General features: G+C 49.0%; 1 protein-coding gene across 4 annotated transcripts in view; it reads right to left on the bottom strand.

The window, feature by feature from the left end:
* The window catches only part of LOC147446999 (callose synthase 10-like), a 315,061-nt gene that overhangs the window by 284,898 nt on the left and 11,388 nt on the right, over positions 1-18,775 (bottom strand). For all 4 annotated transcript variants that reach the window (XR_015189580.1, XM_086522908.1, XM_086522907.1 and 1 more), the window contains 2 exons: positions 8,736-8,833; positions 8,502-8,638 (listed from right to left, as the gene is read on the bottom strand). Coding sequence is in view for 3 of the 4 variants with exons in the window: in XM_086522908.1 (XP_086379034.1) it covers positions 8,502-8,638; positions 8,736-8,833 (235 nt within the window). In the remaining variant the exon portion in view is untranslated. The remainder of the gene's footprint in view (positions 1-8,501; positions 8,639-8,735; positions 8,834-18,775) is intronic.

Below are 18,775 nucleotides of genomic sequence, written 5' to 3'. Positions count from 1 at the left end.
GTATTTAGCTGAATCAGATCCTGACGTATGAGTCTGTGATCTCTGTCCGTGTGAGACAGGGAGGGTGCATCCAGAGATATTGAAGTGGAGGTAATCTATCCATGTTGAGACCATGCGACTGAAACCATGTTGTCATCTGTCCATACCAACATGCTGTATTGCCTTGTAGAGCTAGTTGTCGAGATGACTCCATGGCAAGCCGAGCGTATCTGTCCCTGGGGAGATCCCATAGACCATGCATAAAGGATAGTGATCTCGTCAATGCCTCCACCACCGGGGGGGGGAGGGCGGCTAGCTCGGCTCGGATAATCTCATGTGATACTGAGGCCTTAGCCCGAATCATCCGAGCAATCATAGAGACCAGAGGCCTCTCCATACATCTCCATCCATCTGTGTTGCCAGATCTCCCATGGTGGTCTACTGAGGGTCCCCATACCTGAACTCCATAGAGCATAGCTAGAGTCACTAGAGTGTCAAAAATCCAAAGCTTTGTTCGCGGTTCCTGAAACTGAACCTGCGAACACATCCTCTCCAGTCCTCCCAAAGCTGCATGTGCTCTCGTCAGTCTAGTCTCTGATGCTCTCCTTAGTGAAAACACCGGTCCACCGAAGACTACCCCAAGACAAAGTATATGCATCTGTATACTCCACCGTCTCCTGGCCATACGTAAATGTAGGTGCCGACCTCCTGACCCACTGTGGTGTGGTGTGGTGTTGAACACCACAACCTTGGTTTTCCTCATATTGACAGACAATCCATTGTCACGAGCAAATGTATGTAGAGCATCCATACGTAAATGTAGGTGCCGACCTCTGACCCACTGTGGTGTGGTGTTGAACACCATAACCTTGGTTTTCCTCAAATTGACAGACAATCCACTGTCACGAGCAAATGTATGTACAGAGCATCCAAATGACGCTGCATCCCCTCTGGAGAGTTAGAAATCAGCACAATATCATCAGCGTATAGTAACAGCAGAATCCATGACCGTGCTAGCTGAGCCCCCTCGTCCCCCTGACGCTCTACATAGCCCGAAAACTCATCCACATACATCCCAAAAAGAGTCAAGGACAGGGGGCATCCCTGCTTTACTCCAATAGTGGAGTGGGTCATGTCAGACATTTCCTCAGTGGTGCGTACCGCCCCATCACTGTCCTGTATAGAGCCAGAATACCCCATATCAGCTCTGTAGGCACACCCATGTCCTGTAGTCTGCGTATAAGTCTAGCTCTCGGCACTGTGTCAAAAGCTTTGCGGAAATCCACAAAGCTACAATAGATCCTCTTGCCATGGTGTCTACCCTCCTCAATAATAGCTCTGAGTGTCAGAATCTGGTCAAGAGTGGAGAAACCTCTCCTGAAACCTGCTTGCCTTGGTGCTCTTATGCCCTCTCGCTCGCCCATCTACTCAACTCCTGCTGAAGATCGGATGCATACAACCTAGCTAATGTGTGACCAACCATGATGGTGCGATAATTCGCGAGAATCATGGGATCTCCTGACTTGAAAATAAGCCTAATCGTAGACATACTCCAAGTCTCTGGGAAGCCTTCATCATGGCTCGATTAAACATCATAGCCAAGAGCTCTACAAGCATATCTTTGGCATGGATAAAGTGCTCTGCTACCAGACCATCATGATCGTGTGCCCTCCTTGTCTTCATCCTATCAATGGCTTTCCTTACCCTCTCGGCAGTAAAGAAAGAACATGTCTGAACATGTCTCCGGGCATGTCTCTAGTGGGTCCGGCAGAGGTGGTTGCCATGATGCTCTGTAGAGAGATGTGGCATATTCCCCCCATGTCTCAGTGGAGGTGACCATTGGTGGTGGTGAATGCTCGTGGAATAGTCTCCATGCTTCGCCTGAGTCCTGACTTATAAACAACTGATACAGATCCCGCTCTACCTGAGATAGATAAGCCCTTTTCTTTCGTCGCACTAGGTGGCGAAAGATAATCCGTGACTATCTATTGTGGTAATACCCATGAGCACTTCCCTCTGTAATTTGATCCTCGTCTCTCTTTACTCCTCATCATACCAACCGTTCTGGGGCATGCTCCCAGATCGTCTCTGTGTGGGCTGGCTGTGGGGATATGCCTTTGATGTTGCATCATGAAGCATCTCTGTCAATTTCTGAATGAGTTCATCTAGTGGCCGTCCTGGCTTCTGGGTGCATAGCTGCCTGTATATCTCATCCATATACATAGAATCTGTCTCCCTCATGAAGGTATACCGAGTGTGTGTGGGGACCTCTCCTAATGGGGCTGTGCTGAACTGAAAGGCCAGGGTGAAAGACAAGATAGCATGATCAACTGAGAGAGCTCTATGTGTGTGTTTGTGCTCTGCCGGCAGCACCTCCAACAGGGAGCGCTACCCTTTTTATGCCCAAACGTGAGTTCTTTACCAGATGGCGCTTGGGGGGGGGGGGGGGGGGGGGGGGGGGGGGGGGCGGCGGCGGGGAGAGAGAGAGAGAGAGAGAGAGAGAGAGAGAGAGAGAGAGAGAGGCTCGCAAAAATTGCCAACGCTGGTCTCTTTATACATCTCATGCTACTTGTTGATTTTTTAGTCTTATCTTATAAGATTTGACCATGTTTAGATTGGCTTGGCCACTCATTTTTATATGTTTTAAACCTTGAACTTAAAAACAAGCATTAAAACACGGGTTTGTGGGTTTCTAATCGATCTAGAGCATTATTAGCTCTGGTGTTTCCATGCCTCTCTCAGCTCAGTCTGTCTGCTCTAGCGAGGACGTATTTACACTATGTCCAACCGGCCACTTTCTTGGGAGGCCACCGTAAGCCACCGTAAAACTATTAAATCGTGACTTTTTTTTAGCAAACTGGGGACACCATCTTATTCATGTACTTGCTCTGATTTGTTCTCCTCTACGTCCGGCTACTATTTTCCTTATCATACTATCGAGACACAAATAAATGTTCAGATAGCACAATGCACCGAAAAATTCACCCGTTTATTTAAATTATTAACTAGAACCAATAAATACATAAATTTGTCTTGTGTGCACAAAAATCATTTTCATTCATCTGTAGCCTTAGCTAAAAATATTACATTTCTCTGCCTTCTGAACAGTTATCCTCAATTGTAGGGCTTCATGATACTTATGCAGAATGTCTGGAAAATTGTTCAATTCTAATCCTATCATCCATTGAGCATCTAGAGGGAAGTAATTCTTGAACTTTACTAAGTACTTATGACGAGTCCTTCCAGACTGTATTAGTGTGCCACGTAGGGCCCAATGGATTACTTATGCAGGTTCACTGTAGCCTCATGGGCTTCCTGAACGTCTATGCGCTTAACCATGCCAATGCGCGGGCTGAGTTTCGGTCACACATTGTGGAGTCTTTGCCCCATGCCGAGCAGTGGTGTGTTGGGGGGGACTTCAACATGCTGGAGGACCCCTCGGATAGGATTGGAGGCAGCCATGCTATTGTGCACGGAGCTGAGTTGGCAGCCTAGGAGCTTATGTATGACCTTGCGGATTTCAGATGTTTGAAAGCATGTAGGCTTTGTACGACCCCTTGAAAGTCTTTCTTGTTCTCGTTCTGACCGGAGAGTAGGGCGTGTGAATCTATCTCGGATAGATCGATTCTATGCCAGTGACCACATCTATGACATGGGAGGATCTGTAGGCATTTTGGCAGGGACCAGCTTTTCAAATCATGCGCCAATGATTCTTACTTTGGCAGATACAAAGGGGACTAGGAGTTACCTTACTGTGCATCCCTGAGAGGATTTACTGGATACAGAGCTCAGAGCGCAGGTGGTGGCGCTTTGGAGAAAGAGTTCGAGCACACAAGGCACCCTTGCTAGTAGAGTGGCCACTGGTCTTGCTGAGCTTAGTTGCTTCTTCCTCCAGGAGTCTCCAGCTCGTTTGGCTACAGCAAAGGAGGGAGGAGAAACGGCTTTGACGAGGCATTGCTTCCTTATAGTGGATGCAAGAACGCCATCCCAATAGTCCTTGGATGGAGGAGCAGATGAAACAGGCTCGACAGGAGATGATTACCATTGAGGAGCGACGCCATGAGTTGGCTTTCCATCGTCATGCCTCTCAGTGGACCCACGTGGGAGACAGAGTTACTGACGAGTTCTTCGAGACTGTGGGTCCTCACCATGCGCGCACCAGTGTTTGCCAATTGAGAAGATCTGATGGGTCAGTAGCCACGGAGCCTGAGGATATGCACACAGTTGCTATTGACTTTTACCAAGAGTTGCTTTCAATTGAGCCTCAGTCAGGGCGTCAAGATGCATGCAGAGAGCAAGTTTGGGCGCAGATGCCTTGTTGCCTAGTTACTGAGGAGATGCGTCAAAGACTTGAGATGCCTCTCCATGTGGAGGAGCTTCATGAGGCCCTCAGGGCACTCCCCTAGGGCAGCTGCCCAGGGGAGGATGGTTTGACTCCCAGTTTTTTCTTGGAGTACTGGGAGCTGCTTGGTCAGGATCTTTGTAGCGCTTACAAGCACATCCTCTACACTGGAGAGATGCCCGACAACATGAGCGAGAGTTTAATTTACCTTATCCCCAAGGAGGATGGCGCCCTATATGCGATTCGGCAGTGGCGTCCCATCATCATTCTCAACTCAGCCTACAAAATCTTAGCCAAGGCTCTAAGTTTGAGAATTCAGCCACTACTTGAGAGCATTATACATGGGACCCAGACAGGTTTTGTTAAGGAGCGCACTGTCCTTGACAACATCTTCACCTTTCGAGAGGCTTGAGCGCTTGCACGCCTCCAAGGAGAGGACCTTGTGATTCTCCTTCTCAATTTTGAGAAGGCATACGACAGAGTTGACTGGGATTTTTTGGAGGGCACTTTGCGCAGGATGGGGTTCTCAGATACTTGGATCAAAGGAGTCTCATCTCTCTACAGATGTGCACACAATCAGGTGTTGTTCGCAGGGGGAAGAGGGGAGCGCTTCATGCTCACACATTTGGTTAGACGGGGCTGTCCTCTTGGCCCCTTCCAATTTTTTTCTATGATGAGGCGATGAGCAGATTTCTGACTTCATAGGATGTCGGTTTGCGTGGTTTACAGCTCCCTATTAGGGGAGACGAGTTGCTTGACGCTGAGTTTGCTGACGACTCAGCCATGTACTTGAAGGCCATGAGGCTCTACACAGGTGTCAGCAGGCTCTTGAGGTGTTTTGTTGTTTATTAGGAGCACTGATCAACTGGAGGAAGACAGTAGCTTCTGGGTTGGCAGTGCTCCTACGCCTAATTGGACGGCTTCAGGTGGATTCCCCCAAGGACTTATATACGCTATCTAGGCTATTAGTCGGCTTGGATTTGTCTCCAGAGCAGCAGACTGTTGCCCTCCTCCTTTCCATTAGGAGGAAACTACTCTATTGGAGTTCGGAACGGCTCTCTTTGGCTGGCACAGTCGTAGTGATCAACCAAGTGTTGTTTGCTATTATATGGTACATCACGTCTTGCTGGATCCTCTCGAGTCGTGAATCAGTCGGTTGGAGAGGCTAATCAGGAATTTTTGTCGTCAAGGTGTGACACCTAGTCAGCCCAGGCCAAAGTTTTTAGCAGGTCATCACTTTTCCATGTTCTCAAGAGGGGCTGGGGATCATCAATCTAGCACGGTAGAGCAGATCCTTCCTTGGGAAGCTTGTGGTCAGAGGACTTCTTCCAGGGGAGGAGCCCTGGAAGGAGCTGCTGCTTCACTGGGTTCGAGCCCGAGCCCCTCATGCGGGCGGCCCTTGGAGTACGTCCATCAGGTGGATTTTTACAGAGGTGTGCAGGGTTGGTCTGAGCAGGAGCTTGGAGGACAGATTTGTTGCAAGCCTGCTTAGGTCTTGGGAGCAGTTGAGGAGTGTCCTGGAGCAGCATCAGCCCACTTGCATGGAGGAGCGCTTGAGGCAGCCTCTTGTTTCGAACCCCATGGTTAGCACACAGAGGCCACTTGGTTGGTAGTAGGCCTCACGTTTCTTGGGGTCCCATGGCACAGGGTCCAGCCCGCACTCTCGACGACTGGCTTCTAATTTTCAGGAGGTTCAGAGCATACGATTACGAGGCATGAGGGGGGTGCAGAGCATGTGTCAGGATATTACACAGGCTATACCAGCTGAGTGGCAGACCCCTCTTGAGACAGCGGCTCCGAGATGGATGGGGGCCTTCACACGGCTAGAGGATCTCATTGCAGTTCGAGCCTGCTCCGAGTCAGTACCACACATGTTCTTTGAGGAGCAAGGAGAGGGTCGCCTTCACAGATTTTCAAGTAGAGGCACCACATGTTGCAGAGTGTTGTTTTCAGAGGATCCGAGTTGTGGGCATCTGTGGGCACTGGGAGGACTTGTGTCCTAGATCCTGACCCAGCGGATCTCGAGCCACGACACTGGCGGCTATGGGCTTGGGAGAGTCGTCCTCTGGCACGAGTGCAATGGGACCCGAGAGAGTGGTTCTGGTGGGATCCTTTCTCTTCAGCCGATCACACGGGGATTCCTTTTTTCCATTACACAGTTCGTTTGGAGCAACACATATTGGCCACACGGAGCGAGGGTCACCCAGCTACAGTACTTCACTGGCAAGAGGAGGGTCTCATAGCCGAGTTCTTGTCAAGCTTCTGGGAGAGGTTGTGGGACAGCAGGCAACCAAGGAGAGCTACCATGTTTCAGTGGTTGGTTGTGCATAGGGCTACAGCAGTTGGGAGTTGGTTATAACAGTGGCTTATCTGCAGCCTGTGCAACCTGTGGCCATCCTTTGGAGAGCCAGCATCACTGTTTGTGAGACTGTCCCATGGCACAGCAAGTTTGGCAATGGCTTCGGGTTCTTCGGCTGGTGCCAGCCCTTTCCACAGCTCGACAGTACACTTGGGGTGCTACAGCCTGGTCCACACTCACGTGCCCTGCACTCCACTTTGAGCTGGTTTCCACCACCACGATGATTGTGATTCAGGGGGGTCGACCTACACTTCAACTTGCCATAGACTCATTCCCCAGGAGTGGTGCCGTGACAGAGAGTGGTGTTGAGAGCTCATCTGCGGCCTGAAACTCTTGCTCATCAGGCAGGCCCGCTGCTTTTGCATCTTCGAGGCTCGCCCTATCCCCCGGTAGAGACTGTTCGTGACTTTTGGCTGGAGCTGATTCATACACTCAGGGGTCAGTTTGAGAGACTTCAAGGCAGCTCCGACCGAATGCGGGAGCGCCGAGAGGCTTTCTTGCGACTATGGCGTCCAAGGCCTTTCTCCACCATGGTTCAAGGTGTGTCTAGATGGCATTACCGGCCACTTGTGTGGCTTTTTCCTCCTCCCATCTCGTGACCTTGTACATATTTTGTTTTCTCACTGGGAGAGCCCTCTCTTGTAGATGGTTTGTAGCCCTATGGGCAGTTTTATTAACTAATGTAAGGATCTTTTCTTTTGTTTTTTAACAAATTTTCTCATATTTTAGGGGCCCAAAATTTTTATCAATAAAAATAGTGATGGGGTGCCAGCTTTATTGGGTGAAAAATAGCAAGATAAAGCATTTTTCATGAAAATCGATTTTAGAGAGAGAAAGACTGTTTTTAGAGAGAGGAAATTCCATTCAGTTCTAGAGAGAAAAAATCAGCAGATAGTAGGGAGAAAAATCTGCGACAAAGTCAGAAATGCAGGTTTAGAGAGAGAAAATCAGCACTCTCTAAATAGAAGAGAATCTAGAGAGAGAAAACCAATGCGCGGTATAGAGGAGTCTGGCTCTGACAAAGAGATTGGCATGGACCCCACACACACACACACACACTGTGATTGCCAAACGAACACAATGATCAAGTGCTTCTATGACCTCGACGCAAAAACCCTAACCCTAAAACCCGTCACACTTGCCTAGGGTACACTTTCCGGGTTGTCTTGGATGTGGGCATGTAGAGGAGACTTATCAGCATTGCCTATGGGACAACAGATTTGGCTCATGCTTCTCCGCCTAGTGGTTTCTTTCCTCCCAAACAGAGTGTCTACTTCGAAAGCAGCAGCTTAATTATTGCCTTTAGGCATGAGACTGAGCCGACAGCTCAGCCATTTACATACATACGTGCCCTCATTAATGTCTCATACCGGATCTTTCTTCAGGGATTTAATCTCGAGCAAGACATACGTTGGGAGCTGATCGGCAGCCTAGAAATTTGGTTCGTTTGGAAGGTTTGATGCTTCCGAGCCTTTGAGAGGTGCCCCAAGCCTCCAAACAGTGACCATAAGGGCTTTCTAGCTAGAACTGATCCACACATTCACAGGAAAGTATGATCACATACAAGGCACATGAGATTGAGCCAAGAGACACTGCCAAGCCTTTGACAAAGGTCCCTTCTTCATACTAGAGCAAGGCCTGCGCTGGTAGTACCAGCTATTTATCTAGCTCCGTCCTCGCCCTATTTTATGATAAAGCCATAGAGTCTCCCATTTTTGTATATTGACAGTTTGTGACCTGATGGAAGCATCTATTATGTGCCAAAAAACAGCTCAAGAGAACATGACAAAAACTGCAATAAGTCTCTCTAATTTCCCGTACTCTTTTGGGTGAGGATCTTGAATATCAGAATCGTGCTGTCGACGATACTTGACATAGAAGTCTTCTAGAATTGTACTCCTTGTTTTAGGTTCTCTTATTGCAGGAGTTATACCATCTCTAGAGGCGGCCCTACTTTGCTGCATTCATAAAACAAAACAGATCATGAATACTTTGTTACTCATCGTAATCTAAGCATATTGAGTAGTGATCGGCTATTTAGGCAGTGGATCATACCTTGATGTGTGAAATCAGTCCAGTTTTGAATTGCAAGACCCCTCTTTCTTCACTTTTAGGATCCAATTTTCGCGCTTCAGATAATGCATGCTCGTAAACTGGAAAAAGAATGAGCTTTCACACATCATTAACATGAACAAAGCAATCTAATCTTACATCAATAAAAGTCTGCAACATAATTGGGTAGCTAGGTATACGAATGCATCCCGGCCCTACAATCATTAACCAAATGCACAGTAATTATCAAAATAGCTTAATAGAACAGAAACCTTTTTAAAACGCTGGAGTACTCATAAGCTAATACTGGTTCTAGCAAGTCCTAGGTATTGTGGTCCAGCACCTTGTCAGATAGCCTTTCAAGTCTCATTGCATAAACATCACATTGGTGCAATAACGAGTAGCCAAACTCAACCTTGATACCCTCGATATCAAGGAGAAAACAGACTATCCCGGCATGCAAAGCTTAACTTGTACTCGCAAGTTTCAAGGATGATTGGATGCAGATCATTAATATTTGAGTTTCTTCAGGGCTTGCAAGCATATGAATGCCACACCACTTTCGTACATCACTCTAGTAGCTCTATTTACATCTTTAATCGCAAAACGATGGAATGTGGTGTCAAAGGTGGAAGCTGAAGATGCAATGAAGACAAGACATGGCTCGTGATCCGGTGGAAACCTCGACTCCGATCTAGAACGCTTGCAATGCCACATACATGAACAAGGCACCTGTGGAGAAGGCTAAACATGGAGCCATGGAACCAAACCAAGACCCAAGGCTAAACATGGCTAAACACATCCCGACATGAGAAGACAGCCTCACACTGGCCGGACACAGCCACAAAACAGTCCTCACTCCCTAACGCCTGGCCTTGGGAGAAATTGGGACCTAGTGGATGAATCCAAAGAGATGGCATAACTCTAACATGTGGTTTCTAACGGCTTGTTGAGTTGTTATGCATGTAATACATTGCGCAGATGTATTTCATGTTCCCTCCACCACACACTGGTACTATGATTAGTGCTACAAAATGGAGGCAAGGTTGTGGCGAAGATCAACCTATATGATACTTGTTCCCTCCACTACAATGGTACAATGATCAGTGCTGCAAAATGGAGGCAAGGTTGTGGTGAAGATCACTGTAGTAATACAGCTAGACAAGGATGCTTCTTGAGATTCTTTTGTGAAAGGAGAAGGAATACTTGGCCCAGCTTGAAGCCAAAATTTATTGTAGCATACTTGGACGCCCAAGCAAGAAATCAATAGTAACACAAACAAAAACTCCTACAAACTGAACTTGAATAGAGAGAGAGAGAGAGAGAGAGAGAGAGAGAGAGAGAGAGAGAGAGAGAGAGAAATGAAATGAAATGAAATGAATTGTTATATTAACGTCTTCAAAAGGCCAACGTGACCTATGAGACCAGAAAGTTACAATGTGGTGGATCTAATACAAAGTCAGAGTAACAAGGTGACAAAATGACAGAATGATAAAATAAAATACTATGGAATCCTAAACTGCTAGGTGTGAACTAAGCAGCTAGCTGGGATAGCTAGATCACAAGAGATCCAGCATTGGTTGCTCGCAGATCCCATCAATCTCCTCCATGGTCAGTAGTCTGACCGGGTGTCGTGCATGTCGGGCCAAAGTGATCCGAATCCTCTGATGCAGCCTCCGTCGCGATGTTGTGTAGTCCTCCGCAATCGTGGGCGTCTGGATCTCCCCAGCTCAATCGCTCGGTCGATCAGTGTGCCTCTGGTGTGAAGCGACGAGCTCTGCTGTGGTAGTAACTCCTCCGGGTGTCCACTGGCTAGAGAGAGAGAAAAGAAAGAAAGAAAGAAAGATTATTAACGTCTATGTCAGGCCGAAATCGGCCTATGAGACAAATCAAATGTACATGGTGTGTATGTCATCCGTCTATCGGAAAGACAAATGAATGAAACAAAACTGAACTGAATGTAGGTAGTGGAGTATCTGAGGAGGGATGGAGCTCTATCTCTAGGGGTATATGCATGTCTATATGCTCAAGGTAGTACAATCATGAGAATGCATCAAGCTATCTAGCTCCATCCTGTACTAATGGGGGGATGTAAGATGTGGTACATGGGCGGGTCTGGTGCCAAGGCTACCCGGATGAAAGCTGTCGGGTCGGCCCTCATCTGAGCCACTCGCTCCTCAGTGGCACGGCGCTCCCGGGCTCGGATCTCCTCGATCTGTCGGTGGTGGGAGCTCGCGCCCCTGTAGCCTGTGACTCGTGGTCGTCGTCTAGCTCGGCTCACCTCCGCCTGTGGGAGTGTCACTCCCCTCTGAGTGTCTGGTGAGGGAGGGGCGGCAATCCTCTGAAAGAAGTCTGTGAGCTGCGACTGTCTCCCCTCTGTCTGTGTAGCTGTGTGTGGCTGTAGTAGTGTGTCCCGATGGCTCTGTATCTCTAGTAAGAAATGTCCGAGCTGTCTCTGATCTCGAGAGTCCATGATCTCTCGGAGAGTGGGCTGTCCTCTGAATAAGGCCTCATACCTGCCTCTGATCTCAGTGTATGCTCTGCATCTACATACAAAGTGCTCCTCACTCTCCACCTCCTCTGTGCAAGCTCTGCAGACTCGCTCCTCCCTGGGAACACCAGTATGTCTCCCGATCTCAATCTCTAACCTGTGTGAAGCCACTCTCAGCTGACCAATCGCCACCCGTGAGCTATGTGGCATATATGTGTCCATGTAGCGTGGTCTCTGTATGAACCCCCCAGACAATATGGTGAGAAACTGGTCTCTGTAATCTGACATCCTCGTCCCCAAGCCAGGTGACTCCCAGACTCTCCTAGTGTATAGCTGCCACAGATCCTGTCTCAATACCAAGTTCCTCTCACTGCGAGAGAGGTGAACATATGGTGAGTGGGGGTCGTACTGGAATGGTGGTAGGCTCTCCATGTCAAGACCGTGTCCCTCAAACCATGCTCTGACCTGTGAGTACCATGCTCTCTCATGCCCACTCTCTGATAGCTGTATAGCTGCCTCAAATGCTCTACGAGTAAGTCTGTCAGGAGGTAGCTCTCTCATCCTCTGGATGAAGCAGACTGTCTGGAATAGTGCCTCTACAACCATAGGTGGTGTGGCGAGCTCGGCTCTAATAATGTCATGTGGCACTGTCTTCTTGCTGCGGAGCAAGCGTGAGATCATACATACCTGTGGCCTCTCAAGCTGTGTCCACTGGTCAGCTGTCAATCCTGGTGCCCATACTGCCGCCGAGTACATCAAGGCCGGGGTGACTAAGGTGTCGAAAAGCCACCCCTTCGTGCGGGGCTCCTGAAAGTGTGCCTGGTGGCATCTCCGCTCTAGCATGGCCAGAGCTGCATATCCTCGGGTGAGCCTATCAGCAGCAGCCTGCCTCATAGTGAAGGGTCCTGGTAGGCTGGTGAATGTGATGCCAAGGTAGACATAGGAGGTGACTACATCAACCTGTCCTCCTGCTGCTGTGAAGGTGGCAGCGCTCCTCACTGCACTGGATGTGTGAAAGATCATAACCTTGGTTTTGCCAAGGTTCACAGTCAACCCCTGTGTGTGCTGAATTCGTCCAAGGCCTCAAGATGGCGTTGCAAGCCCTCGGGTGACTCTGAAATCAACACAATATCATCAGCATATAACATGATGTGGACCGGAGTACCTGCCAAGTCGCTCCCCTCTCCTCTTGCTCGCAGTATGTAGTCGGAGATCTCGTCGATGTAGAGCCCAAAGAGTGTCGGGGAGAGTGGGCATCCTTGCTTAACACCAATGGTGCTAGCAATGGTCTCTGAAAAACCGCCTGGGCAACGAACTCGACCCGTCACCCTCTCGTAGAGAGCATATATGGCCCAAATCATCTCTGTTGGTACCCCAATGCTGTGAAGGCGCTGGAAGAGTCTCTCGCGTGGGACTGTGTCAAAGGCCTTGCGGAAATCCACAAAGCAGCAGTAAAGCCTCTTCTTCCGCGCCTTTGCCCCATCAATGAGGCAGCGTAGAACGAAGATGTGATCAATGGTGGAGAAAGCTCGTCTGAAACCTGCCTGGCCTGGAGCTCGTAAACCCTCGATCTCTGCGTAGCAGCTGAGCTGTGCCTCAAGTACTGCTCCATATAGCTTGGCCATCGTGTGGCCAATCATGTTAGTCCTGTAGTTCCCTGGGTCCAGGGTGTCGCCAAATTTGTGGATAGGCACTATGGTGTGCTGTGTCCACTCCTCTGGGAAGCCCTCCCCTATAGCCCGGTTGAAGACATGTGCAATCAACGGGGCTATAGTGGAGGCCGCATAAATGATTTGCTCACTCTGTAATCCAGTATGGTCAGCTGATCGTCTGTGCTGCATGCGGCGTATGGCCCTCTCTACCATCTCTGCTGTAAAGAAGGAGGAGCACGTGGGGCGTGGCTCGTGTGGCTGTGGGATAGGAGGCTGCCCTGGCACCTCATAAAGTCGCTCTGCATAATCATGCCATATCTGTGGATCCTCAATAGTTGTAGTCGGACGTGGCTCGCGCAGGGTGCGCCATGCCGTCGCGCTATCCATGCTCATGAATAGGCGGTATAGCTCAAGCTCTTGTGCCTCTTCGAATGCTCGCCGCTTTTGGCGTGTCAGCGTCTTCATATGCCGTCTGGCCTCTCTCTCTGTGATCTCTCCTAAGGCTCGCCGTGCACGGAGGCGTCGGTATAGCTCTCTACACTCATCATCATACCAGCGGTTCTGAGGCATAGTCCCGGGGGGGGGAGTGCGTCCTGTGTGAGTGGTGTGTGGAAAAGAGCTAATAGCTGAAGTGTGGAGAACGGAAGAGATATGTGATGTGAGAACTGAGAGTGGTGTGGATGGGTGGAGGAGGCATAGGCCATGTTCGACCTCGGCCGAGTAAAGAGAGGCTAGCTCATGTGTGAAATGGATGGTGGTGTGTGGAGTGTGTGCTGTGGAGCTGTGTGGGATGGTATCTCCGGTGATGGAGAAAGAGAGGTATGTGTGGTCGGCTCCGATGGGTATGGGTGGAATGGTGAAGGATGTGATAAGGTGTGTAGCCTCCCTGGGTCCCAGAATATAGTCGACTGTACTCCCCCCTCCCTCTACAACTCCATGTGGCATACAAGTCAGGCCCCCTGAGGTGGGCCACTGGACCATCCCGTTATAAATAACGAGACGGTGCTGGGAGCCAAGTCGAAGAAGATGTCGTCCGTAGGCTGTGACTGGAGCTCTGTCTGCTGTATCTCTCATAGTAGCCTCCTAATCTAGAGTGTGTAGTGCCTCTGGGTCCTCGTGGTCATATGCCTCACACTGCTCACTGCGCGTACGAGCATTGAAGTCTCCCATAAGGAAGACTTCACCCAGTGTGGAGTACTCCATAATCTCCTCCGTGAGGCATGCGTACGGTGACTCCTGCTCAATAGGGGCGAATCTGGAGCCTGTGGGAGCAAAGTAGCAAAGGGCAATGTAGACGATCCTGTCTCGTGAGAGCTCGAGGCGAATCCACATGTAGCGGGCCTGTGGGTCCCGGGCAACAATCTGTAGTCTGTTGTGAAGCCCCTGTCTAAAGAGTATGGCCACTCCTCCTGAGCCGCGAGTGGTGTGCTGGCGCATACATCCCCAATGTAGAGACTCCCATTGGAATCCATGTATCCGTGGTAACCCTCTCTCTGGGCTCTCGTGTGTCTCTGTAAGTAGAATGATGTCTCGACCTCTCATCACCTCCTCAAGTCTCTCTGGGTGTGTCCATAGGTCTCCATTGCAATTCCAAACCGTGACATGAATCTCCTCGTGTGTCCCACAGGCCGCGAGTCCCTATGAGATGGTCTTGCCATCAATGATAACCCTACCATCTCGATATACTGCCTTCTTCCCTTCTTTGCGGGCTTGGTGGACTCTAGGCATGCACGCGCGACGGTGATCTTGTTGCATCTTTGTGAGGTCATCATCAAGATAAATCGGGGGGCCTTCTAGTCCTCTCAAGATGACCCTCTTTCGGAGGAAAGAAGTTCGAGACTCCTCGGAGGCGAATTGGAGGATGAGAGCTCTCTTCTTTGGATCTTTGCCGGCTCTCCAAACTTTGGAGAAAGGGATCTCTTCTTCCTTGTATCCCACTTTCTTGCATAAAGCTTTCCCATCGCTCTCGGGTGTAGACCCTTCTTCCTCTTTGATGCCGGTCACTCGCACATTGAGACGGCGAGCTTGTCGCATCTTCTCCTCCTCGATGGTTGTGTGTACGATGAGTACCTCATCTTTTTGGGCTTCCTCTCTTGCTACCTTCTTGATGTTCTTTTTGACCACTTCAACCCATCCTTCTTTGGTGGCCTCTAATTTGTCCTCAATGCTTGCGGTGAGGGCTTTGGTGATCTCCTCCTTGAGGGCTTCCTTAGCCTCCTCTTTAATCTCTCCTTCCTCGGGGGTGAGGGATGTGATGGAAGCATGAAGGAGATCGATTTGTGCCTTCATCTCTTCTTGCTCTTTCCTCCATCTCTCCCTCTCCTTCTCGTTCTCCCGTTCCCTTCTCTCCTTCTCCTCTTTGAGATTTTGGATTTCCGCTCTCATGTCCTCCTTCTCTTCGTTCCATAGCTTGATGAAGGTGGCTTTCTCCTCCTCCCATATCTCTCTCTCCATCCGCCATTCTTTCATGTCCTTCTCCAATTGTGCAAGTCTCTTGTTCGTGAGCATGAAGGTTGTCTTCATTGTCGATGTCGGCGTCTTGATGATGGGGGAAGACATGGTTGTCTTCGTAACTACCCTCTCTTCATATTGTGAAGAAGAGGGGAGAAGGGGAAGAGAGGGAGTACGTGTGTGTATGTGTGTAGTGTGTGTGTGGGTATGTATCCGTGTGTGTGTGTGAGAGAGAGAGAGGGAGAGAGAGAGAGAGAGAGAGAGAGAGAGAGAGAGGCTGCGTGAGAGAGAGAGAGAGATGGCTGCGTGATGGGGAGCGAGGAGGGGCTGCGTGAGGGGGAGGGAGGGGCTGCGTGAGGGAGAGAGAGAGAGAGAGAGAGAGAGAGAGAGAGAGAGAGAGACCTGCGCGCTGCTTGGCACCTCTGCTCTGCGCGCCCTCTGTGCCAGTGGACCTTCCCTGCTCAGCAGCCCGCCAGAGAGCCCTTCACCCTTGCGCTCAGCAGTCCCCGCCACAGAGAGAGAGAGAGAGAGAGAGAGAGAGAGAGAGAGAGAGAGAGAGAGAGAGAGAGAGAGAGAGAGAGAGAGAGCCTTAGCGTGCCTAGTTTCTCTAAGCGTACTGCAATTGCCTTGGCGAGTACTACCTTTGTCTCGCGTGAACTGCCCGTTGCCTCGTACGATTTAGTTACTGCCTCACGTCAATTCCCTTGCTTGCCAAATGAAATGAAATGAAATGTAATATTAAGTTTTCAAAAGGCCAAAATGACCTATGAGACCAAAAAGTTACATGTGATGAATCTAATACCAGGTCTAGGTAAAAAAAGTACAAAGAACTGAAAATAAAGTAGTGGGTAGAGGTGGGGTGAAAGCTGATACAAAGGGAATACAAAGGGTGAGCTAATACAATGGAGCTCTCTGACAGTCGAGGCATCATATACATATACATCAATATCCAGGACGGCTCCTATGTCGTGCAAGTATGGTATGGATCCTCTGTCGCAATCTGCATCGATATCGAGAGGGCCCTCTCATCCGTGGGCAAAGGGACCGCCCCAACTCTATCGCCCGATCAAGCAATATGCCTCTAGTGCCTCTGGTGTTGTTATGCTATGGGGTTGCTCGAACTCCTCTGTCTGTGACTGAAAGAAACCTGTAATCTTCCACTGTCGCTGGATCTCTCTCATTGTGCCCCTCTTCAAGAGGTCCTCTCTGTGTTTGCGAATCTCTAGTAAGTATAATCCGAGACATCTATGATCCTGGTATCTCATGACTCTAGAAAGTGACCCAAAACCCTCTCTGAATAGACAGTGAAAGTGGCCTCGTATCTCATAGTATACTGGGCAATGACATATGTAATGTAGCTCTATCTCTGGCTCTATTTGGCACACCTGACAAATCCTGAACTCAGTGGGTACTCCTCTAAATCTGCCTGTCTCGATCCCTAGCTGATGTGAGGATGTGCGTATCTGACCAATAGCACATTGTATCCCACAGGAGTATCCACGAAGCCTCCTAGAGAAGAAATCATCTGGTTTTGGCTTCTCTTTATCCAATGGAGAGAAAATTTTACCTACATGTTCTTTGTCATGCAATTGGTCGGAGACAATGTCCATAGGTTGATAGGGAGGGTGTGTGGGGGAATGATGATCTTGGGGAAACACCGAATTGACCTTAACAAAACCTTCATTATACTTGTCAGGAATACCCAAGTTCCTTGATGTAGGGTTGACATAGATGACCGCCGCTTGGACTCCTCGACGTAGCTCTCTGTTTGCCTGGACATGAGGGATGAGAGGGAGAGAGGGAATACGCTCTCGTCGCAAATGAGGACGGGCTGCGACACATTATCTTTGATGAGAAACGTGATCTTCTTCCAATCTATAATGGGTTTGACCATGCGAAACCACTTAATGCCCAAAATGATATCACATTCTGCAAGTTTAGAGACTACAAAACGATGAGTAAGTTTGTTGAATGATCAACTTGACATCATCACATTCTTGAAAAATCAAGTGCCTTCAGAGAACCCCTACACCGGGAGGGTGGGCATGGGAGAAGTTTGAAGAAGCCCACATGGCTGCCCATTCCGAGTCTCTTCTCGTTCCTCCTCTCGAGCTTAGTTGGGAGGAGTTCGAAGAGGATCTAAAGACTCGCTTCTTACCTCCACAGTACCTAAAGCGATTGAAAGAGGATTTTGGGCTTTGTCTCAACAAGGTAAACCTGTGATGTCGTATGCTAACCGTGTGTCACAGCTAGGTGGACATTTGCGGAAATCGGATGAGGAAAGGTTAGAGGCCTTTGTCTTTCGATTGGACCACACGATCAAGTTTAATGTGGAAGCCGGTGATCGAAAAACTCTATTGACTTGACAACGACAAATCACCGCGGTAACTCCTCACGAAGAGGCACCTCCGGGGCTGATTTGATGTACCTTGGATCCTTCTCGATGTGGCAGTTGAGAAATGCAACTTGTCTTCAGATGGGAGCTCTCTTGCCCCCTTTATAGGTGAGGAATGGGCCTTAAATAAATTTTAAGGCCTAGGTAGGGCAACTGTCCACCAGGTTTTATAACACATAAATCATAAAAATGATTTATTGAAGATAGGTCCAGGGGGGTCCAAATATGGGTGCAACTGTCGCACATCCGCCCACTTGGGAATCCGATCGACGAGCGGTCTGGCAGTCGGATTCCTCTTACGTAGAACTACATCCTCGTCATGCCAGATGCCCACCGTAGTGTAATAACACCGTAGTGAAGAGAGGGGCTGAGAGAATGCAATAGAGATGTATAGAGGGAGAGAGAAAGAGAGAGAGGAGAGGAGCAACACCCAATGGGGTCCCAACCAACCCTCTCAAGGGCCCCCCACATCATTGCCGATGTGGTATTTGCTTTAGATTGCATAAATAGAATGTATACACAATGCAATACCTCAATGCAGACTCTACTGACTTCAAGACGACAAATCACCACGGTAACTCCTCAGGAAGAGGCACCTCCGGGAATGATTTGATGTAAAGTGGATCCTTCTCGATGTGGGAGTTGCGGGATGCAACTTGTCTTCAGATGGAAGCTCTCTTGTCCCCTATAAGTGAGGAATGGGCCTTAAATAAATTTTAAGGCCTAGGCAGGACAACTATTCACTAGATTTTCCAACAAATAAATCATAAAAATAATATATTAAAAATAGGTCCATGGGGGTCCAAATCTGGGTGCAACTATCGCACATCCGCCCACCTGGGAATCCGATCGACGCGCGGTCTACTGGCACGTCGGATTCCTCTAACCTAGAACTACATGCTCGTCATGCCAGATGCCCACCGTAGTGTAATAACAATTGTCAAAACGCGTATACAAACCATTTATACCAGAGGGTTCCAAAACTGGAAAACCTAATCTAATGGATTTGTCAGACAAGCACATGCAAATCCTAAAAACAGGCTCACAAATTTTC

The sequence above is a fragment of the Adiantum capillus-veneris genome, chromosome 11 (genome assembly GCF_014529385.1).
Source record: "Adiantum capillus-veneris isolate H3 chromosome 11, ASM1452938v2, whole genome shotgun sequence".
NCBI classification, from domain to species: domain Eukaryota; kingdom Viridiplantae; phylum Streptophyta; class Polypodiopsida; order Polypodiales; family Pteridaceae; genus Adiantum; species Adiantum capillus-veneris.
Note: the sequence above shows the minus strand (reverse complement) of the source record. Positions and strands in the feature narration are given on the sequence as shown.